Source organism: Leuciscus leuciscus (assembly GCF_965113295.1).
Source record: "Leuciscus leuciscus genome assembly, chromosome: 20".
NCBI lineage: Eukaryota > Metazoa > Chordata > Actinopteri > Cypriniformes > Leuciscidae > Leuciscus > Leuciscus leuciscus.
Window position 1 is genome coordinate 21,195,872 of NC_138744.1, and position 24,787 is coordinate 21,220,658.

General features: G+C 37.9%; 1 protein-coding gene across 1 annotated transcript in view; it reads right to left on the reverse strand.

Annotated features, from left to right (window-relative positions):
* Window positions 1-24,787, reverse strand: part of LOC309483878 (dynein axonemal heavy chain 11) — an 80,836-nt gene continuing 56,049 nt past the window's right edge. Inside the window, exons 63-82 of the mRNA XM_082149947.1 lie at window positions 24,309-24,482; window positions 23,907-24,142; window positions 23,677-23,799; window positions 21,788-21,992; window positions 19,241-19,405; window positions 18,873-19,013; window positions 15,708-15,878; window positions 15,143-15,265; window positions 14,492-14,685; window positions 14,208-14,356; window positions 13,995-14,122; window positions 12,474-12,701; window positions 12,083-12,274; window positions 9,712-9,831; window positions 4,430-4,672; window positions 2,761-2,943; window positions 1,507-1,622; window positions 1,291-1,403; window positions 1,066-1,206; window positions 1-990 (exon numbers count right to left, since the gene is read on the reverse strand). Of these exons, the coding sequence (XP_082006073.1) occupies window positions 743-990; window positions 1,066-1,206; window positions 1,291-1,403; window positions 1,507-1,622; window positions 2,761-2,943; window positions 4,430-4,672; window positions 9,712-9,831; window positions 12,083-12,274; window positions 12,474-12,701; window positions 13,995-14,122; window positions 14,208-14,356; window positions 14,492-14,685; window positions 15,143-15,265; window positions 15,708-15,878; window positions 18,873-19,013; window positions 19,241-19,405; window positions 21,788-21,992; window positions 23,677-23,799; window positions 23,907-24,142; window positions 24,309-24,482 (3,393 nt within the window). The 3' untranslated portion in view covers window positions 1-742. The remainder of the gene's footprint in view (window positions 991-1,065; window positions 1,207-1,290; window positions 1,404-1,506; window positions 1,623-2,760; window positions 2,944-4,429; window positions 4,673-9,711; window positions 9,832-12,082; window positions 12,275-12,473; window positions 12,702-13,994; window positions 14,123-14,207; window positions 14,357-14,491; window positions 14,686-15,142; window positions 15,266-15,707; window positions 15,879-18,872; window positions 19,014-19,240; window positions 19,406-21,787; window positions 21,993-23,676; window positions 23,800-23,906; window positions 24,143-24,308; window positions 24,483-24,787) is intronic.

A 24,787-nucleotide genomic window follows, 5' to 3' on the forward strand; every position in this document is an offset into this window, starting at 1 on the left:
TGTAAAATTAAATTCATATACGATATTATACTAGCTATGTTTCCATCCACCTATCTTTATGCAAAGTTTGAGGATATTGTATTAAAAAGCGCACAGGATTGCGCATAAATTCCAAAAATGTGCATAAAAAAACTTGTGTGATCAATTGAGGCAGATCATTTTTTTAAACATGCACATAAACTATGATGGAAACATTTAACGAATAAATCCCACAATGGGCAACAAAAAAGTCATGTGACTTTGCCTAAACAGATCATGTGAGACGACATAACTGGACCAACCAACGGACCAGTTTCATTGCACAGCATCTCAAATGTTGGTCATTTTGAAAGGCCTGAGCCAAAGTCTTGCACACTTGCGTTCCTAAACACCAGGCATCCGCCTCCGAACGAAAGATAACATGAGAGCGTTTGTTATTGCGTTTCGTCTGTGGGCACTGAGGCACAAGTCATTTAGGAAAAAAGAGCCAAAATGGCTTCCCCGATTGCAGGAACTTACATTTTTATTACAGGTATATTGCGTAAATTTCCCAGGAAGTGACGATTCTGTTCTCTTGAACACATGGGATGGAAACGGTGCATTATTCGCAAATGTTTTATGCGATACTCCAATTTTGCGCATAGGTTAATTTGGCAACTTTGGATGGAAACAAAACATTAAAAAATATAGCTAAAAATGATGAGATCAACACCATACTGTTTAAATAAGAACCTCTATGGGCAAAATGGAGTTGGTCTTTCATTTACACCGACAGAAGCAGGGCCGCTCCTGCCAGAACCCACTTTGCAGGTGGTTGGTGTGTTTTGAGAGGGAAGCTCCAGATGTAGGTGGAGCCGCGGAGTTTGGTGCGGTACACTGGGCACTCGTAGGTGTTCTTCACATCCTGCTGGTCGGTGGGGACCGCACGTATGTACAGCACTGGCATGGCCGGAGTCAACTCCTTCAGGACAGCCTCTGATAACAGACCTGAGGAGCTATCCCAGCGAGCACCTGTAGAACGCATCAAGAATCCATCATTCATCCACACCAACATGAAATTCACTTCAGAATAGAGCTTATACTCACCCTCTATGTAGAGTCCATGGATGTACGCTCCCTCTCGAGGAGGATGCCCATAATCATCCTTGGTTTTTTTGGTGACGTCCACGGACAGACTCATCCTATCTAAAGGCCACTTGTTTTTTCGAGCTATACTCTGCATGATCGCTGCAAAACAGAACATTTTCAGCACAATGACAGCAAGAGCCCTTTTGTACAGTGTATGTGTGTGTTTGTGTGCATTTGTCTCACCTGTGAGAAATGATTGAGGACTAAAGAGTCCTGAGATCCAAACCACAGCAGGAAACACAAAGTCATGAGTCCACGTGTCCAACTCCCGACACTGAGCTAGAATGTCACGAAACCTGCAGAACATGATTTTGCAGACCTCATCACTCAAGCCCACTGTACTGTATGTGATAAGGTTTCGAGTTTTAGATTTTTTTCTATACATGAAGGTAACTGTACCAGAGAGCCAGTGTTTTGGTTGAAGGGTATGCCAGCCTGCTCCAGCTCTCTGGAACGCTATCGTAGAACAGAGCCGCTTGGAGCAACTCCATGTCTGAAGAAAGACTCAATTCACCCTGTAACATCATGTTAGAGAACACGGATTCAGTTAACACTCGTTGTGGAAAACTAAACAAAAAACAAGTGCTTTTATAAGTAAGCAGAGGTAGATTTTAGCATCAGTGCTCTACTTTTTACATGGAAATAAATAAATAAAGATATATACCTTAAAATAAATAATTCACAGCAACTTAAATCTGCAATAATTAAATAATATGTCATACTTTATGGACTTATGGAATGTAAAAATAATGTTTAATATGTATTAATTATAATTTATGTGTCATATATAATATTTATAAATTATACATTTAGTAAAATGTATAATTTTTTCCCCCCACACATATATTAACATTTCTGGTTTAGTGGTCCTTAGTGATGAGTCTGTGGGGGTATAAAAGACAAAACAGTTGGAAAATTGCATGACATTACATCATTCATGTTCACAGGCACAGGGAATGAAGTGATAGCAATGTTACTTTCTTTGTGGTTTGATTGTAAAAAAATTAATTTGCATTTAAAAATAATTTTACCATTTACTCGCCCTCAAGTCAATACTTAAAGGGATAGTTCACCCAAAAATAAATTGTCATCATTTATTCACCCTCAAGTCATTCCAAACCTGTATGAATTTCTTTCTTCTGCTGAACACAAAGGAAGATATTTTGAAGAATGTTGGTAACCAAACAGTTGACTTCTATAGTATGGAGAAAAAAAATACTATGGAAGTCAATGGGGTCCATCAACTGTTTGATTACCAACATTCTTCTGCTGAACACAAAAGAAGATATTTTGAAGAAAGAAATTCATGCAGGTCTGGAACAAAAGGATTTGTTCACCCACACATTAAAATTCTGTCATCATTTCCTCACCCTCAAGTTAATTATATGAATTATTACATAACTCTTCATAGAGGATACATAGAAGCAAAATCCATGATACCTAATTATTATTCATTAGATATGCTTTTACCATAGTAAGATTCATTAATTCACATCCTGGCGTTTGGTGGACACTTTTTGACATTATTTGGTTGGGTGTAAAAACTTTTCCACATCAAATACACATAAAAATGCAGATGTTCCAGAACTAAAACATGCGGCGTAGTATTGAAACACAACTGCTTCTGAATAATCTGGAATCAACTGCACTGACCTTCAGTCCCAGGTCCAGCTCTTTTAAGGATCTGTGTATCTCTGCCAGCAGCAGATTCATCCGCTCACACTCCTGCAGGCACACCAGGATGTAGGGGCTCCTCTCAATGGTCTTAGACATGAGCTCTGCTAGATTATACTCCTCAGGTAACTTCTCCAGCATGTCATCCAGAACACTCTTCACCTGACCCAGGAAGAAGAAAAAACGATGCATCCATAGTGACTATACACTCTAAAGACAAGCAGGCTGATCCCGTATAGGAGAACCTTTTAAAGAAATGTTTAGTAGTTTTCTACAACTTTCTACTAATTAATAAGGTACTATAAAAGAACTAAGAAACCAATAAGCAGATCAAAATCACCAACAATGTAAAGTCAGTAATTATCTTTTTTTTATATATCCAATGAACTATATTCATGGGTTCTTGCAGGTTTCAGTAAGTCAAATTTAAGACCTTTTTAATACATTTTAAGACCATAAAGATTGAAATTTAAGACCTACACGACGCATTAACCAGCAAATAACAAATAAAATTAGCATCAATATGCACTTTTTGTTTACATAAACATTAAAATAATAACATTAAAAATGATGGCCAGATTTTAAAAGTGTCTTACAACATGTTATCTACTAACAGTTACAAGTTCAAATAAAGTTTTGACAAAAAAGGTTTTATAAAAAGATAAACCTCACATATTTCTGCCTTTAAATTGAGCCAAGACTATTCAAACTTCAACTGTATAAATTCAATGAGTCAAAAAAAAAAAGATAAATTACTGACATTTACAATGCACTTTAGCTTATCTTTTATTATTAATAGTAAAATTCGGTCCGATTTTCCCGTGGCGTCTGTCGTTGCTATGCAACCATGCACTGCGCTCTCCACAACACAAAGAAGTTTCAGTAGCTAATGGATTTCCACCACCGATAAACGCTTGCTGTAAGTTAGCTCTGCTACGAGATTTATTTACGGAGAAGAGAAAAACACCCGTAGTGTTTGGGTGCACCCCCATCCTTCATGGTGACTGAGCTATCAGTGTTGGTTCTTGTTCTTGAAAAAAAGTTGAGATTTTTTCATCTCGCTCCGCCTGGAAAAAACGGCCGCTTCTATTATGAGCGCGCTTGCCGCCCGCCTACATTTGAAATAAAAAACTTGAGCGCGCAAAAGACGCGATATGTGAACGGCCTCTTGACGAGCGACCTCCAATCAGGCCACGAGCTACTGTATCTCGCGAACGACGTGTTGGAGACCCCTGCTCTAGAGCTCCGCTTTATAGGCTAGGACTCCATACTTTTTTGCTACTTTGTAATAACTTTCTACTTTGTAATAACTTTCTGCGGCCCGCGTTTCTGGAAATGAACGAGGGTAAAACCTTTTTAAGACCTGACTAAATGAAATTTAAGACCTCGGATGAAAATCTGGCCGTTTTTAAGAAGTTTTAAGGCCTTAAATTTAAAGTACAGAATTTTAGACTTTTTAAGACCCCGCGGGAACCCATATTGACAACTCAAATTCAAATACACACACCTGTTCAAAAGTTTAGGGTCAGTAAAAAAATAATACTTTAATTTAGTAAGGATGCATTAACTTAATCAAAAGTGATAGTTATAATTTTACAAAAGATTTCTGTATACACACATCCTCATGATAGTTAGCAAATAGCTTTACCTTCTCCTCTATGCACTGTGATGCTCCCTCTCCAGTTGATGAGTCTCTAGGCTGCAGTTCCAGTAAAGATTTGAAGAGGGCATCAGACGCGGCTGTCATAAACTCAATCTCAGCATTAGGGTGCATGCTGTAGAGACCAGGGCTCTCCGAGGGCAATCTCTCGTCTATGTAGCTGTGATACCCAGTGTAGTCCAGATCAGGAGGCACTGGAAAACCAGGACACAAGAACCGCTCCCCTTCAAACTAGCGAGAGAGAATAAGTCACTCTAGAGATCATGGAGTTAGTGGAATATGCTTCATTTCTAATGTGATTTTGAGATTCCTATTTGAGGTGGTGAAGTCTATCATCTGGTGGCCAAAAAACTTGATAGATCATGTTTTGTAGTCAGTGACACAACATGATTTTAGGTGATAACAGGTTTTTTTCTGCACAATATTTTGTCCTGATCAGCCTTGCAGCATTGGACCACGCTGACCTGTGTTAGTGCTCACTAACAGATGAAGGTGTGTGTGGTAATCGATAGCAGGGCTGGTGCTGGGCACTGGGAGAGTAATGCAGCTATGTGGAAAGGCTAAAGGAAAAACTCTGTGATTGATGGCTGCTCATCCTGGGGTCTAATGAGACTCGGTGAGGAAACATTGGGCTGCATGCCTGACCACTGCTGGAAAACAGCCTTAATAACCTCACACACACACCACTTCAGAACAGACACGCTTAAGATCTTAGCATTAAACATATGAGGTCCAAACATACTGTGCACTCTGAACACGCAAACAAACGTGTCTTCGGTAAGTGGGAACCAAAAGACATTTAACCCTGTAAAGCCTAACATGTGAAATAAAACCCAAACTGAGCAGAAATATGCCATTTTTATTGTGGCATTTAAGCTGCCGGAAATAAATAAATACAAGTTTTCAAGTTAAAAATTGGAGATGAATGTTTGGGTATCACCCAAAAATGGGCAAGCTTTCTTTATTAGATCTAGACAACAGCTAGAGTGCCTTGTCTTATCATTAAAGTAGTGCATATTTACATGTATGAATAATCATTTGAAGCATATTGCATGTTTTATACACAGCGGAAATAGCCTGTATTTGACAGAAATATCTAGAATCTTCAGCAAGCTGACTATCTAGAGAGCTTGGTGAATGTTTATATGGTTGTCAATGACACTAAATATCATTTTAGCTTTGAGAAGATTTTCCCCCAAAATAAGCAAGAATAAACCTGGAGTCCTCCATGATTCCTGTTCTTTCTGACAACAAAGCATTCGAATGCAACAAGCTCGTAATCATGACTTCAGAAGTGGAAAGTAGGAAATGTACGATAGCACATGAAGGCAGCATTAATGCAAGGCAATACAATGATGTTTGAGAGATGTACAAATGTACGTTCTTCAAAAGCATGTTGTATCATATTTTAACCTGATTCTAAAAACAATGTATGGATTATCAAGCAAAGTCCAGTAAGTGTTCATCTTGAAATATTACTAGGAATATAAAATGTACTTTACAAAAATCAGTAAAGATTCACCACATCCTGAAGTTTGACATTTTTACAATTATACAAAAAATATCTATAAACTATCAATCAGACAACATGTGGAAGTGTGTGTACAACAGGTTTTTCAGCAAAGTTTTAATCAGGGATCAGTTTGATAATTTAGAGGCCTTAGAAATTTGCGTATCTAATATGATACAGTAAGGTCTATAGTGTTAATGCATTCATCTTCTCTTTTGTTATCTATGCTTTGATACTGTCTCGAAAGGAAAATTATGTGATGTAATGTAGATCCTCACCACTAGAGAGCCCCATACAGCTACAGTATTTACATGTACAAACCTGATTTATGTTCAATGGTAGTAGACAATAAACAAGCATTGATAATCTCATTTTGACAAATTTGTCTGCAGAACATGAAAGAAGCACTTAGATCATCTAGGTTTACATAGCCTTATCTATTTAGAAGTATACAGTACATTCCCTTTAAAAATGTAAGCTAGATTTCACCACTATTTGAAAAGGTTATTCTGACTGTACATGTCACAAATGTGACCATTAGTCGCAACTTACACATTGCATCTCACAGTATGACTTAAAGTGGTCATGAAATCAAATTGTATATATTGTATAATAATAGTAATAATTATTTAAATTTATATAGCACTTTTCTCAGCAATCAAACTGCTTTACATTGAAGATTGGTGGTTGCCCCTTCTATATCAAAATGCCATAACTGGATCTTCTGGTGAAACGACAGACTTCTCTCTGATGATGTAGGCAGGACTTCTCCAATCTTTTAGCCCTACACCTGCACGCTCGCGTTCATCTGCCTCCACTTATGAGTGCAATGCCCACATCTCAAAATCCAATCAAAAACCAACGCATAGACATTTTTTTTATTTTCCGGTAATTTGTTTTACTCAGATGTTTGCTATAATATCAGACAATTACAACCATTCCTTGCTATTGCAATTATTTATTGCTGCTGCAATGCATTTACACTTAAAAAAACGAATTCTTCTCTCGAATTCTGTCTTTGTTACTCTCCAGTGTCTCGCCTATAGTACATCTCCATACCAGCTACTTGTATCCTTTTCTGAGCAATTCTAGAGCTTTTGTGGCTCCTCATATTACTGTTTCAATTTGGAACTGCTTTTGTTGTATTATCAGTCAATGATTGCTTTAGATCAGTGGTTCCCAAACTTTTAACAGGCATGTACCCCCTGAGACATTATAGATCTTCCGGAGTACCCCCAACACCACCAATTGTTAACAAGAAGTTTATTTTTATTTTTATATATATTTATTTTTTATCAATTTTGTCGAGAATAGTGAATAGAATCATAAACATATGATACAAATCTCATCAAAAGTCAACATATGATACAAATGTGCTGAATGTAATGATTTTAAAAAGATAGGCACCCAATCTCACACACAATAGGCCTACAACACATATCCAACATCTCATTAAAGCTATGTTAACTTTTAACATACTGATAAGTATTGCTTTTCACATATGATAACATTGTATATTTTCTTAACTTCTCTGCTGTAAAATAATAATAAAAAAGAGAACACATTAACAATAGTAAACTAAATAGTAAACAGTAAACTAAATTGTAGTAAACCACACAGAATAGGCCTACCACCTCTCCATCCACATCACCAGTTTAATCAATGTGAGGGATGTGCCTGGATGTTCTTACATAATGCAGCGATGTTAGGCCGAATTGGGGACAGTTTCAGTCTTAGATCATTTTCCACAAACAGTCTGTACCTATACTTGGTCTTAATAAATAGAACCGACGCCTATTTTTCACGCGACATGCAAGCGTGTTGGAAGCGTTTCCAGGCAAAATAGAGTAGGAAAAGATGTATGTTATATATGTTGATGGCAAAATAGGCTATAGAATATATTTCGTTCTGTATTGACAGGTGCAGTATTTGAAAATCGTTAATATTTTTTACATTACATTTATATTTGCATTTATGTCAAACCCTAGACACTTTCAAACATCAAAATGACATGTATTAATATGTATTCGTGTCAAAATGACATATAAACATATTTTCCTATTCTATTTTGCCTGAAACGCTTCCAACACGCTTGCGTGTCGCGTGAAAAATAGGCGTCGGTTCTATTTCTAGCATGCACGCGTTTTCCGCGCGGCTCGTGCCGCGCCTGAGACGCGTGTGTCACGCAGGCAGTGTGCAAGCTCTAACCTGTTAACGGGAGCCGAAATAAAAACGGACACGCCACGCATCCAGTATGTCTCCGGCCTTAGATCTTTTTTCGCGTACCCCCTGAAATCAGTCCACGTACCCCAGTTTGACAACCGTGGCTTTAGATAAAAGCATCTGCTAAATGAGTGTACATCAATAGTTCTCAATCTTTTCGATTTGAAGGCCCACCACTGTCTAACACAATTTTCCAAGGCCTTCTAAATATTAACAGAACTATAACTTTAACATACACAGGGTTTCTGCAGGTTATATGACGGTAAATGTAAGACTTTTTTTAAGACCAAGTAAATAAAATGAAGGTATAAAAGTCAATACGTCAAAATGTTCTCTAAAGTGTTGCTAATACAACACATTGTGTTTCTCCCAAGACATTTACATTTAGAGTTTGAAAATACTTCTAACAGATATCCATTACCTTTTAATTCATAAAAAAAGTAGCTTGAATCACTCTGCTTCAAACCACTAGACAATGGAAATAACTTTTACTGTACATTGATAACACCACAGAAAACCTGTTCTTTCTGTTCTTCCAGTGCAAATGTCTAAAGATTAAGATGCATTTACTAGAGATACAGAATCAAGTCTTGAATTGTAAAATTGATCAAAATGAAGTGAGTTTATGAATAAGACGAGAACAAATATCTCCCAATGGGCTCAGAATAATCAACTTAATTCAAAGGAAAGTTTTCACAAATCACTGACAGATATTTATTCTTGTTTTAAGCATAAACTCACTTTATTTTGTTAATTTTTTCAAGACTTCATTTTACATTTGCATTTAAAGTAAATGCCTCTTGATTTAAAGTATATCTGTATTGACAACAGGACAAAAATCCTGAGGAAGAACATCATTTTATGCAATGCATGCAACATTTAATGCCATGACTTTATGCATTTAAGAGTGTCTGCTCTAATTTAACCTTTTTAAAGCCCTAATTTGTGTAAGGGTGAATTAAGACACTTTAAACCCTCAGAAACCCTGTGAATATATTACCAAACTTCATTATTTACAGAAAATGGGATTGTCGATATAGGTAAATTAATTAACCACAACTCATTTTGTGATTCCATAAGTTCTTAGTATGTTCTTCAATAAAAACAAAAACGTTATCGAAGGGGAAAATAAATATATATTGATTGTATGTCTGTCTAGCATTTTAATTAAGTTAGACTGTTTGGTCCCACTTTATATTTTGTCTTTCACACTCTGGGGTCTACTATGTACTACTATTTAAATTAATAATTTGATACAATGCACTTTTTGTGTACATACATGTTTTACATTGTACTTATATAAAAAAATTAAATAAAAAATACCAGCATATAATTGCATCCTGCTGCCCTTTTAGATGCTCATCTTTTAGTTTTTTGTGCCAAATGCTCGAGCAATTTCAAATTCTACCTCATAAACATTTATCATCAGCTGTATGGCTTTGAAATGTACATAAATTCTGTCTTGAAACACAATCAGATGATATAATAGTGTGATGTGTTGCAGTAGCCTATATTGCATTGCTCTGAATGTCTTTACCATCTTGGGATTGATGAACTCCTGGAGGTACGTACAGCAGAGCTTCCTGTCCCACTCATCAGTGATGTGACCTCCGTATATGATCTCTCCGAACAGATAACACAGATCCTCCCATGGTACCTGAGCAACACATATGAGCACACCAAAATGTCAAATCTCCAGCTCAAGCTGATCCCTCAGCGTCCTGTGTTTAATACCCACAGCAATATTTTTAGCCAGGTTTGCAAACTGCTACTAGGGCTTTCTGCTAAATGGTGGAACATGGATGCATGGTTTTGCTCACAAGTACGAGGTGAGGGGACTGATGTTGCATGATGGGAACATCCTATAGTGATGGATTTCATTTGAAATGGCTCTATACCAGACAAAAAGACAATCCACTTAATGTATAATTCAAGCAAAGATCAAGCTCTTGCTGTGCTTGGCTTAAGTCTGGCCTGAGAAAAGAGTGTATGATGTGTAATTGTAAAGGAGAGAAGAACAAGTGAGCGTTTGTCTTATAACCGATGACAGACGCTGAAGGTTCACCATCATTTGTACCTGTATTGTTTTGCAAATTGCTTCTTTCATCAGCTCTAATTGCAGTGATCACTTATGAAGCGTTGTAAGGTGTCACGCACAACGCGTGTAATTACATTTAGCACGACGCTTCATTTGCCGCCTAATGAATCCTCAGTGTACGCACATACAGGTTACTGTTTTGTTAACATAATGAAGGACATTCGTTTTTTTTTTTTTTTGGAGGGGAGGGGAGGGGTGTAATCTAGAGCCGTCATAATTGGTTGTAACCAGAGTAATGCTGGAAAGGAAAAACATGATTTTGTGTATACAGTGAGATCGTGATTGTTCGCTTTGTGTGATGAAATAATACAGCATTGTGGGAAAAGAGAATTGCAGTGAGTGACAGAGATTTTATTTAAATTACAAACAGCTCAGAGTTAGTCACTTAAACTTTACACAGAATGCTCCAGGTTCAAAGTAAGTAGAATTTGAGATTAAAATGTTTATAATTTGAGTTTTAGTTGTCGAACCCTTGGTTCCGCAGACGAGGCTTAATGTTTGAGCTGTTTTAACTGAAAGCAACTTGCACTGACATTTCTTAAAATATGTCAGTGCCATTGTTTTGTCTCAAGATGTACACCAGTAATGTTTTTTTGTTTTTTTCAAAGGCATGTTTATAAAAGCTACTTAAATGTCCTAATTGAACTAAGGCCTAATCCTGGCTTAATCTAAGTCGTCTGTGAAACCAGGCCTAAATGTATCTTTTAGTGGAGACTGTAAAGCCGATAAGATCTTTTAAACCTCGTAATGCATTAAACAAACCGTATACCCCTGTTGCATTCTTGGGTCAATTATTTTTCCAACTAAAACCATATTGTTTCTGATCAGAAACTTCTCATTGAGTCACTGTGCAAAACATTTTAAGTTTTGAATGTTACCGTGCTTTTACAATGCTATTATCTCATTTACCCCCCTTTTTTGTATTTTGACAGTCCTAACACAAATCCAAATTTTCTTTTCCGTACTTAAAAATAATGAAAAAAAAAAAGATGTTCCTCTTCTGGGTCAAAATGGTATGGACTTTTTGGACTTTATAACTCGCACTTGTGAGACAATTGTGAGTTTTTATCTCACAATTCTAAAAAGAATGTCAGAATTGCGAGATATAAACTCGCAATTGCGATAAAAAAAGTCAGAATTGAAGCTACTTAAATGTCCTAATTTAACTAATCTCGCAATTCTGACTTTATAACACGCAATTCTGACTTTATATCCCGCGATTATGAGAAAAAGTCAGAATTGTGAGATGTAAACTCGCAATTGTGAGATAAAAAGTCGCAAATATCTTTTTCATTTTTTATTCTGTGGTGGAAACAAGCTTCCATAAAATGGACACAAATGTATTTGGAAGGTTAAATGTTTTTTTTGTTTTTTTTAAGTCTCTAATGCTCACCAAGACTGCATTTATTTGATTTAAAAAAATGCAGTAAAACAGTAATTTTGTAAAAAATTATTTTAAAATATTTAAAAAATTTAAATAATTTTAAAATATTTGTTTATTTTTCTATTTCAATACATTTGTAAAATGTCATTTATTCCTGTATTCAAGTAAAATTTCTTATAATCATCAATTCTGTGGAAACTGATACATTTTCAGGATTCTATGAAGAATGAAAAGGTCATTTATTTGAAATAATTTTTGTAACAATGAAATCTTTGGTAAAATTAATAAAATAAATGTCTTTATTGTTACTTTTGATCAATTTAATTCATCCTTGCTAAATAAAAGTATTAAATTCTTTAAAAAGTCACTGATATTATGATGTAATCATTGTATTTTTCATCAGGGTAATGAATACTGTTATCTTACTTTAGTATTGGCCTCCAGGTAGTTGTACAGGACACTGGCAGAAATGGTCAGATCTCCATTGTTGAATGGGTATCTTTGGTTCCAACCCAGAGGCCCAAACTTCCTCCTCTCACTCACACAGGCGTGGAAGTAACACAGCGAGAACACGAGTCCTTTAAACTCCTGCTCACAGGAACACATTTCCAAAGTATCCTGTAGGACAGAAATGAGGAGATGAGGAACAAATGTACAATAATTACACCAAGTCAAAAGTTTGGACACCTCATTCTTTAGTCACCTCATTCTAAATTATTACTGGTTTCCACTTTCTTTAGAATAATAGTGAAGTCGAAGCATCTGATTAGTTCACATGTGAATTTATTGATTTTGTCTTTGGGAAGTGTGTAAAGACCTGGGTGAAGTTGTCCAGAGCTGCATGTAGGCTGGAGTTCATGCCAGTGGGCGGTTCAGTAGTGAGTTTGAGGCCATTCTCCAGGATGGTGCGAGGGATCAGGTGCTCATGAGGGCTGGGGACCGGTTCTCCACTCATAAACACTCTGTAGTTGGAGTGAGCATTGCTGCCTGTGTTCTCCAACAGCTCCTCCAGACGACCCAACCACCACGGCAGCAGGTGAACATTCTAAAATACAAAACCATATAATGCCATAATAAAGGCCTGTACGATAACAGGATAACAATAAAGATAAGATAAAGTTGTAAATATCGTTTGAAATCCACAGAAGTCCACACAAATAAAAAGATATGTTATAGGCACAGAGATACAATATCGTTGCAATCACTTTCACAACGAACAACATTTAAGTCGGCAGATGATATTAATACAGCACTTGCTTATAAGAAACAGAATATTGCGGGTTGGTGTGGACACTCAATATGTAAAAGAAGCATTTTGGCAATACACTCGCCGTTATTAATTATTTATGCACTGTTCTATGGGATACTTGATTCTGATCAAACTTGGCATCAACTGGTAAAATATTTCTGAATAATGACCGCTGTCATTTTTTTTTACATGTCGATACTTGTGTTGCAGGGTTTGAAATTAATTTTTTCACTCACCGGTCAATAACGCTACAAAAGTTCTAATAGCCAAAAAAATAAAAAATACATCAGATTACAGGTTTATAAGCTTATATATATATATATATATATATATATATATATATATATATATATATATATATACACACACACACACACACACACACACAATTTGGATTTCATACATTCATTTCTTATTCAAACTAAATCCTAAATCTAAACTAAATCCTATCATCCAGCCATCTCCTCCCTTTCCTCAATCACCAAAAATGTATTTTTGGTGGACAGATCAATACAGTACAAAGAACATCAAAACAAAATGTAGGATGTTGGATGTATGTCTTTTCTGTTAACCAAATGCTTTTTAATCTTTGTTATTGCTTCAATGCAAATGAACAAGCGCGCCGTTATTTGTTGCGTAGTGACATGCATGTTCAAGTAAGCCAGATATGCGCAATACGCTGTATTTGGCTTAGACGAACTTCCCCAGCAAAGTTAGGAAACATAATAAGTAACATGCCAAATTTGCTAGTGATTTGACAGCATTACCCACCACAGTTGATTTTTACCCACATTTGGCAGGTGTTAATTTCAAACCCTGGTAGGGCGATATACATACTCTATATATATATATATCTCAACTGCTTGATTGCTTGTATTGTCACAAAATGTAAACTATATTATCGCCAAACTCCAATCTGCTAAATGCGACTTTAAGAAATAAAGATATTAAGAAATTGTAAACATTAACAACTGATTTGAAACAGTGTATATTGTGAAAAGCTCTATTTAAAATAATTTGACTTGACATGTATTCTATTTGTGGTTTTATAGTCTTCTCTAGTTTGTATGCATGCATCATGTGTTCTACCTGCAGTATGACCCAGTGTCCTCTTTTAGCTGCAGCCTCCAATGCTTTCTCAGCCACAATCTCTTGTCCTTGACCCAAGGACACATTATGGAGGTTCCCCTGGTCTGTGGTAAAACCAAGCTTCAGCCCTAGTAAATAGATATGATCGGGTTAATACTCTGATTATATTACAAGTTAGGCTATGTGTCTTGTGTAAATGTTTTTTCTGTGTACCAAGTGTTTCTACATCCTTGACAGGGTTGACTCCAGGAGAAAGGATGAAGAACACCGGTGTAGAGGGACTGCACTCCTCAAAACACTTTTCAAACTCCATTCGACCAACATCCATATACTTGGAGCCCAAACTGTCCTCAATAAAACTTCTATTATGGTGGAAAATACAGAAGGGCAATATTTAAAAGACCAAAACATCGGTGTTTCAAACCTGGCCATCACCAGCTGATTGTAAAGTTAAATTTTAGACTGATATTGGTTGTTTTCTGAAGCACACTCATTACCGGAGAGCGTAGGTCATCCTGTCAGGCCGAAAGGCTCTGAGAATGATGAGTCTCTGGAGGGGGCTCTTATTCTTCCAGTCCAGAGGGAGACGTTCTCTTTCTGGACACTCCGACTCCACCAGCTTCCTCCAACGTTTGGCAGAACCTTCCACATCCCTGTCCAGACCCCTGAATGCATCCAGCATGGACAAGCTCTGCAATGAAATGAGATTTAGTACTTAAAAAAATAAAATAAATCAGCAATTAACAAATGTTCAAAAGTATTTAAAGACATTGCAATATTGCCTATATTTATAGCATATATCCTGCATATATTTTCTATAAATATTCACACATAGAATAAGAACCCTTGTACACTAGAAAAGGAATCGTTCACACAAAAATGGAAATTACTATTTTCTTAGCCTCATCTTTAATAACACTTAATATTTTCTCATAAAATATAAATGTAGCTGCATTTAAATTTTAGGAAAGGTCTCTGACATACCGTATATATCTTCACATTAAATAGTTTGAAAACCCCTGGGCTAGGTGGGTTAACATATTTAGAGGATGAAAAGCTGCTTCCGACTGATAATTTTCTAAAAAGCAATGCTAAATGACATCGGAAAACATGAAAGAGAGTGATTTCCTGGCACAGGCAGTCCTTACCCTAATGGCACCCCAGGCCTGTGGAGACAGGAAGCTGACGGGACTGCTCTGACAAACTTCTACAGGAGATCGCAACAGAAGTTCCAGGTCCTGAGCCTCAATGGAGCCCCTCGTCAGAAGAATCTAAATAAAACACCAGAGGCGCAAAGTAATGATGACATTAGACCTCAGGTCTGTTAAATACAGATGTCTCCATCCATCAGAGAAGGACAAGCAGGTCCCAGAACAGCTTTACTCTGTTTGATGTGGACGTGTGAAGGACAGGTGGTGGAGACAGACAGCAGCAGGGAAAACAGGTGCTGTCCTGACAGGTATTTGCATTCTGCCACTACGGCCCACCCTCCTGTCGGAGCTGACCAGTTGAGGGAGAGGGGTGTCTGAGCTGTGAGAGTTAATCAATAGGAACGGGCCCGACTTCACTGACAGAGCCTAATGGAACTTAATGTAAGGGCAGAAATGTGGAGTGATTGATGTGAATGACAAAGTGCAGGAGGAGGAAGGGAGGAGGTGGTGGTGGGTGGATGGGAGGTGTTTCTATTCTGAAGTCAGGTCCTGTCCCACTCACCTGGAGGGCAGTGTGGGTGAGGAAGGTGAGTTGGTCCCTCTGGAAGAGCCCCTGGCAGGTGTACTGAAGGGCCGATTGGGTGATGGCCTCGGTCAGAGATGAAACACGCACCGACACGTCTTTATCACATGGAGCTCTCGCAATGGCTTTGAGGAACACTTTGTTAAAGGCCTTAAATGTAAAAGAGGATTCACAATAACATTACTTGAAAACTCGATCTTCAAACTAGAGGAGCTGGATGAAAAAATGTGAATGATATCAATCTACAATCTGACTTGTGATGCAGTCTGGGGTCACAAATCACACCATTTTCATTCATTTGGGGTGAGAAAAATAATCTTGTTTTGCCTTTGATTGAAGTTTATTTTTCTGTCCCCGTTGGCAGATATTTTTTCTTGTTTTAAGCTTTAACTCACTAAATGTTGATAATTTGTTTCAGAAAACATCTTGATTTAAGAATGTCTAGACATTTGTACAGGAAATTAGACATAAATACTGAGAAAGATAATTATTTATTTTTTTTCAGTGTATTGCTCAAATATTTGGGGTCACTATAAGACTTTTTTCAGCAAGGATGTTTTTTTTAAATTAATCAAAATTGAAAGTAAAGACTTTTACATCATTACAAAACAATTCTATTGCGAATAAATGTTGTTCCTTTAATCTTTTCTATTCATCAAAGAATCCTGAAGGAAAAAAAAATCTGGATTTGTACTAAATATTAGGCAGGACAACCGTTTTCAACATTAATAACAATAATAAGAAATGTTGAATCTTGAGCACCAAATCATCATGTTAGAACACTTGCAGGTTTCAGTAAGTCAAATTTAAGACCTTTTTAAGACATTTTAAGACCATAAAGATTGAAATTTAAGACCTACACGACGCATTAACCAGCAAATAACAAATAAAATTAGCATCAATATGCACTTTGTTTACATAAACATTAAAATAATAACATTAAAAATGATGGCCAGATATTAAAAGTGTCTTGCAACATGTTATCTACTAACAGTTGGAAGTTCAAATAAAGTTTTGACAAAAAAGGTTTTATAAAAAGATAAACCTCACATATTTCAACCTTTAAATATTTTTTTTATAAAAAGAATGAGTCAAAAAAAGATAAATTACTGACATTTACAATGCACATTAGCTTATCTTTTATTATTAATAGTAAAATTCGGTCCGATTTTCCCGTGGCGTCTGTCGTTGCTATGCAACCATGCACTGCGCTCTCCACAACAACAAAGAAGTTTTAGCTAATGGATTTCCACCACCGATAAACGCTTGCTGTAGCTCTGCTACGAGATTTATTGACGGAGAAGAGAAAAACACCTGTAGTGTTTGGGTGCACCCCCATCCTTCATGTTGACTGAGCTTTCAGTGTTATGGAAAGGGTGAAGCTGATCGGTTGGTTCTTGTTCTTGAAAAAAAGTTGAGATTGTCAACTTTTTCTCGCTCCGCCTGGAAAAAACGGCCGCATCGCTTCGAAATAACGAACTTGAGCGCGCAAAAGACGCGATATGTGAACGGAGTCTTGGCGAGCGACCTCCAATCAATCAGGACACGAGCTACTGTATCTCGCGAGCGACGTGTTGGAGACCCCTGCTCTAGAGCCCCGCTTTGTGGACTACGACTCCATACTTTTTTGCTACTTTGTAATAACTTTCTGCGGCCCGCGTTTCTGGAAATGAACGAGGGTAACGCCCGTTTCACACATACTCCGTTTGCAGTGCGTTTTTTTCCCCCGTACCCATGTTAACAGGTTAGAGCTTTCACACTGCACGCGGTTGCGGTCCGTCGATCCGTTCCAGGAGCGGTGCGTATACAGCAGTGCAGCGATCGTTTCCGCACCGAGTCTATTTCTGCTGCGCTGCAAACGCTGAATTAAAGTGACAGCGCATGTCAACAGATTGAGCTGAAAATAAATGCATTTAATTAAATAAAATGTAGTAATACCACCATAAATGTATTTAATTAAATACTACTTTTTTCACTTTAAGACCGGGGTAAAGCAAGGAAAATACAATTTACTTCAACAAGGCAACAATGAACAACACTCGTCTCATTCGTGGAGGTGGAAAAACAAGTTCTTTGTGACATACAAGATTTATTGTATAAAGATTTAAATTATGCAAAAGAAAGGGTATGAGTCTGCTGTTTTTGTCAATTTTAATTTTAATTTAAAATGTAGGCTATGCGATTTTAATATAAGTACATGGTTAAATATTTTACCACTTGCTTCAGGAACTTAATATATAATTGTATGGAAGTAATGCATTGAATAATACGTTTTTTAAATTGTGTTTAAACGTGAATACGTCTATCAAAGAGTGTACATGTGTACAAAGATAATCGCAATGCTGACAAAACACTTTTTTTTTAAATGAAAGTTCCTGATAACTTCTGGATTTTAAATACAAATAGTGAGTATGTGTTTGTGGTATAGCCTACAGCAGCAGATCAGTTACGCACTGCAAACGCAGCATGTGTGAAAGCACTATAGCGCATGCTGCTCCTGCACCGCATACGCACCGCAACACGCACCGCATACGCACTGCACACAGAGTATGTGTGAAACGGGCGTAAAACCTTTTTTAGACCTGACTAAATGAAATTTAAAACCTCGGATGAAAATCTGGCCGTTTTGAAGACGTTTTAAGGCCTTCAATTTAAAGTTAAGAATTTTAGACTTTTAAAGACCCTGCGGGAACCCTGTAGAACAGGGATGGGCAACTTCGGTCCTGCAGGGCCACTGTCCTACAGAATTTAGCTTCAACCCTAATCAAACACACCTGAACAAGCTAATCAAGGTCCTAAGGATTACTAGAAAATTACAGACAGGTGATTTTTTCAGGGTTGGAGCTAAACTCTGCAGGACAGTGGCCCTCCAGGACCGAAGTTGCCCATCCCTGCTGTAGAATGATTTCTGAAGGATCATGTGACACTTAAGACTGGAGTAATTCAGCTTTGCCATCACAACAATAAATTATATTTAAAATATATTCAACAGTTGTTTTAAGTTGTAATAATATTTAACAATGTTACAGTTCACAAACATTAAAAAAACTTTACCGAAACTTTTGAACGGTAGTGTAGGTGCTGTACAGGAAATACTCAAGGCAACAACTGTACATTTTCACTTTTTCTCGTGTAGTGTGTTACCTTGAGGGAGTATTGGTACATGGGGTTAACGTTGTGGAGTTCTTTAATAGTGAAGTAGAGTAGGGCGGCTCTCTCAGCCGCTGGCCGGTAGAGATCTCGTGCCTCGTTGGTCTTTATCTCGTTCTCTCGGGCTGCAATAGCCTTTGTAAACAGCATACCATTGTTGGAATATTCAATTCTCAAATTAATGTATACAATGATTTAAACCATTTATGAAATCATTCTTTCGGAATGGGCACTTAGTTTCTGTCCATATTTCAGTGTTGTAATTACACATGTCAGTTTATTATACAACCATTTAAATTTTAAACACATTGGACCTGAGCAAACAACAACAAATTGAGGTAAATGGACAGCGAGTATCATACCTTGTTATGGATGTGTCTGGCTGTGTTCTTAGTATATTCTAGCTGTTCCACTAAGGCTGTATCTCGCAGGAAGTTTCCCTCTGCCGTGGACAGTTTGCTCAGGAGCTCATCCTCTAATCTCTTCAGCTCAATCTGACACAAGTTCTGCTGAATGCTCAACTCCAACTGAAGTAATCAAAAAATGGACAATGTTAGTACTTGGTAGACAGTCGTTTTGTTAAAATTACATTTAGTACACAAGAGGAAAAATATATAAAACAAATTAAAGTGTATAATTAAAACATTCACAATTATTACAATTTATTTATAAAAATTTAAGTTTGAAAATCTCCGATTAACGAAGCCCTCAAGGGCACATGGTGATGGAAAAAATTTGAAGAATTATATTTATTATATAATCATATTTCAAAACTTTTGTTTACTGAATCGTCCACCAAACATACTGAATCGTGTTTGGACTTTACTTCCTTGCATATATTTCACCTCTTCCACAAGCACTTAACCACCCCACACCATTAAACCAATGCACGCACTTAAAAGCATGCACACACACGCATTAGGTTCTCATGTTTTATGGAGACATTCCATAGAAAAAGATTTTTATACTGTACAAACTGCATTTTTACATTTTCAAAAAACATCTCTTAGTATGATTTATAAGCTTTTTTCCTCTTGGGGCCAAAAAAATATCCCCACGAAGACAAGGATTTCAGATATTGCCATCTTTGTGGGGCAATATAACATAGGGTATACCTGAACCTCACACACTCACACTCGATGTTCGTCTGCATTTTCTAAGCTTCTCTATCTTGTTTCCTAATCTAGATGTCTTAACATGGCATTGTATATTACGAATATTGTTGGCTCTTTGATGCATTGCTTTTGTTGCTCTTTTGTTGTAAGTCACTTTGGATAAAAGCGTCTGCTAAATGCATAAATGAATATATTTAAAGGGTTAGTTCACCCATCTATCATTAATTATTCACTTTCACGTCGTTCAAAACCCGCAAGACTTTCGTTCTTATGGGTTTGATGAACAGATTGAATTTAGGCTTTTATTCACATATAAACATTGATCAGCGAACAAACAGAAGCTCAACTGAACCTGCTTGACTCCGCAAGAACAAAACCTTGCATTGGTTCTTGAGGAAGCTCAAACGTGCCGCGTAACACGAGAATGAAACTCATTGGTTATTGCGGAAGCTCAAACGTGCTGCGTAACACGAGAATGAACCTCATTGGTTATTGCGGAAGCTCAAACGTGCCGCGTAACACGAGAATGAATCACACTGGTTCTTGAGGAAGCTCAAACGTGCCGCGTAACACGAGAATGAAACTCATTGGTTATTGCGGAAGCTCAAACGTGCCGCATAACACGAGAATGAATCACACTGGTTATTGCGGAAGCTCAAACGTGCCGCGTAACACGAGAATGAATCACACTGGTTCTTGAGGAAGCTCAAACGTGCCGCGTAACACGAGAATGAAACTCATTGGTTATTGCGGAAGCTCAAACGTGCCGCGTAACACGAGAATGAATCTCACTGGTTATTGCGGAAGCTCAAACGTGCCGCGTAACACGAGAATGAATCACACTGGTTCTTGAGGAAGCTCAAACGTGCCGCGTAACACGAGAATGAAACTCACTGGTTCTTGAGGAAGCTCAAACGTGCCGCGTAACACGAGAATGAAACTCATTGGTTATTGCGGAAGCTCAAACGTGCCGCGTAACACGAGAATGAAACTCACTGGTTCTTGAGGAAGCTCAAACGTGCCGCGTAACGAGAATGAATCTCACTGGTTCTTGAGGAAGCTCAAACGTGCCGCGTAACACGAGAATGAATCACACTGGTTCTTGAGGAAGCTCAAACGTGCCGCGTAACACGAGAATGAATCTCACTGGTTCTTGAGGAAGCTCAAACGTGCCGCGTAACACGAGAATGAAACTCATTGGTTATTGCGGAAGCTCAAACGTGCTGCGTAACACGAGAATGAACCTCATTGGTTATTGCGGAAGCTCAAACGTGCCGCGTAACACGAGAATGAATCTCACTGGTTATTGCGGAAGCTCAAACGTGCTGCGTAACACGAGAATGAACCTCATTGGTTATTGTGGAAGCTCAAACGTGCCGCGTAACACGAGAATGAATCTCACTGGTTATTGCGTAAGCTCAAACGTGCTGCGTAACACCAGAATGAACCTCATTGGTTATTGCGGAAGCTCAAACGTGTCCGCGTAACACCAGAATGAACCTCATTGGTTATTGCGGAAGCTCAAATGAAGGGACAGAAATCGTTCAGATTTCATTAAAAGATCTTCATTTGTGTTCCGAAGATGAACGAAAGTCTTGGGAGTTTGGAACAACATGAAGGTGAGTAATTAATGACAGAATTTCATTTTTGGGTGAAATAACCCTTTAACCACTACCAAAAACATTAACACTAATCTGCCTTGTAAATCCTGTTATTGCCTTTGGGCAAAGTAAATGTAGTTTATTTAGCGCTTTATATATCGTGAAGTCATTATAAGTGACTTCTGTGACTGACCTTCATCATCTCCAGCTCAGGTCTTTCATGCGTGACCACCTGCCCCAAGAGCTGTTCCTCCAGGCCAGTGCGGGTCACTGTGAAGTTTATAAGAGTGGTCTGGGCCTGCAGCTCTGGGGGGAAGTGAGGGTTGGCTTCCTTAGTGTGTAGAAGGAGACGGAATCCGCTGTTATACTCGCACTCCTTATCACCCATTCTGATGTACCTGTGGAAACACTACATTGTGTTATGCATTCAGGACACGCCTACACTAAATCATACTAAACAGCGCTCTATGAAAAAAGCTCGACATCTACGCAAGAGTCAGTAAGCGCTTTCCACCCACACTAGACACCAGTTTCACCAACTGCCTAATTGAAGCAAACAGAAAAGAATGACAAATGCTCCCAATAGCCACCACAGGCAAAGGCGTTAAATAAAACTGGAAGATGATATTCCCAACAGCCAATATTTATCCCAATCTGCATTTCAATTAAATCAGGTCTGGCTGGCCAAACGTGGCGGCTTTTAATTTTTCCCTAATTACCCTGTGCCTGTCAGCCAGCGGCAACAACTCTCATGCCAAAGGTTCCGCCAAGGCCCGGGTCCGCTCTGGCTTTATGTCTTCAAAAGATGGAATTAATGTACTATTGATAGAACCATTACTTCACCAAATTAAAGTCCCAGCTGATGGATTGGCTCATGCTCCTCCGTCAGACATGAAAGGAATAATTAGTATTCATTACTTCACACTCTGCAACATTCCAATTATTAATGAACTTCATCCGAGAAGCTGCACCAGATCCATCATGGCTGCCGTGCCCGGGCCGGATTAATCACGGGAATGGACTGGTGTGTGGGTCAGGCGCTGGAATAAACTTGTAATCAAATTAAACATCGGGCCACAGTTATGGGTCAAAGGAGTGGGACTGTAGGTGTCTCCGTAGAACAATGCTACAAGGACAAAAGACTAGAAAGACGTGATAAATAAGGGAAAAACAAAAACACTGAAAAACAAGAAAAACAGATGAGGTGTTGCATCTATTTACACATTCCTAGAAATACCTGAAAATCACACTGATTATTTTAAATTGCTCTGTTGAAGGATATAAATGTTAATGAAATTAACAGTCTCTTCTATAGTTCATTTACGGTACACGTCATAGTAACCCAAATACGTAGAGATTCATTAAAAAAAAAAATGTTACATTGAGAAACTGTACATCTTTTAGACTATGATCTCTGCTTTGACAGACAGGTTTAGCTCAACTTTGCTCAGTTCCAGTTTTGGCACAGTTACTGTGTTTTACTTTTGTAGTGCAAAACAAAACAAAACAAAACTCAACTCAACTCAGTAATTAAATGACATACGTATTTCGTTTTTTCAGATTCAGAGAAAACTGAGTACGCAAATTGAAACTAAATTAATCGAAATTAATCAAAATAAATTGTAAACTATTTTTGTCATAGTTACTGTGTTTTGCCTTTGTAGTGCAAAAAAAAAACTAGATAGGACCCCATGTTTAATTGTCTTTCCTGTTAAATATTTTTGATTATAATATAATATAATATAATGTTGTTCTCCCAGAGTTAAAACACAACACTAGCTGCCTAAAACTGATCCGTATTCAACACACATAAAGAAAAAGAGCAAACAAATGCACATTTATCAGCTTCTGTGAGTGCAGAATCAATACCGCTGCCTCCACCTCTATTCAAATCACACAACCCCAATTCATCTTCCATTCTAGTTTTCATACTGCACAGAACAAAATTGGGGCTCTTCAGAGCTCAGTATAAAATCCCTAAATATCTATGCCAAAAAGTATTTTTCTAAGCAATTTCTTCTGCAATACACTCGATGAGAGAATCACTGGTATAATGAAAAAAAATGACAGAGTTAAACTTGCCTTCCTTTCTTTAAGGTTTGTCTTCCTAGCAGTGGCTCCAGGAGAGGGTCCATTCTCTCCTTGATGTTTTCAATAAGGACCACCTCACCACAGGCTAAAGCCTGCTCAATAACATCCAGATACCTATATGATAACATTAACAGTGAAGTCCAGGACAAGACAAATCAGCCTCAAGACTAGTAGCCTTTTATGTTTCTTTATATTATTTGACCAAACTAAAATGACTTTACCCTTTCTGGCCATACTGCAGCACCCTCAGTTTGGGCCCAAACAGGTTTCGGATCCACTTGCTGGCCTGCTGCTGAGGATCCACCATCAGAGGCCAGCGCTGGCTGGACATCAGGATGGCTGCATTTTCAACGGACAGCCGATCAGCTGGCAGACCCTGGTTCTGCCAGCCTGCCACGGTGGCCTGGTCAGTCAGAGTAAGTACAGGGTCCAGACCGTCTGTCAGCGGGATAGGGGTCTGGATCACGAGGTGTGAGGAGAGGAAGACAGTTAGTGATGCTATTCAATTCAACGCTCCATTGGAGTGCAGCTCAGGAGTTGGCAAATAAGCCATAATATTAGCAAATAAACTATTCCAAGTCTTGTTATTTAATCACATTATGTGACTAACAAAAAATAAATACTTGGAGTTCTCGGAGGAAAGGAATCAATACGCCGTGAAGGAGCTGGTGACGGTATGGCTGTGTGAAGTATGCAGCATAAGAGACAAAAGCAGCTGCCACAAGCACATCCCCACACACGGTCTTCAGCTGAGACTCCAGTTCCAGCTGTCCCTCCGACCAACGCACGTTCTCTGCCTGAAGTGAGAGAATAACTGGGTGAATCTCAATCACAGAATTACATTCTACATACACATATATGTATATATATATATACACACATACATTGCACCCATACAGTGGGTGCAAAATTGTTTTGAAACGTAAGCCACATACATTATGTAACAAAATATTTTTTTTTAGCAAATTCTTGCAAAAATAAATAATTTCAAGATGCACATCCCCTTAAGACCAGTTAAAAGAAACCGCAAAATGGCTCAGGAAAGGTTAAGCCTCATTTATTTGCAGAAGCCACTTGGTTTGGTGTTTTGTATCTAATCCAA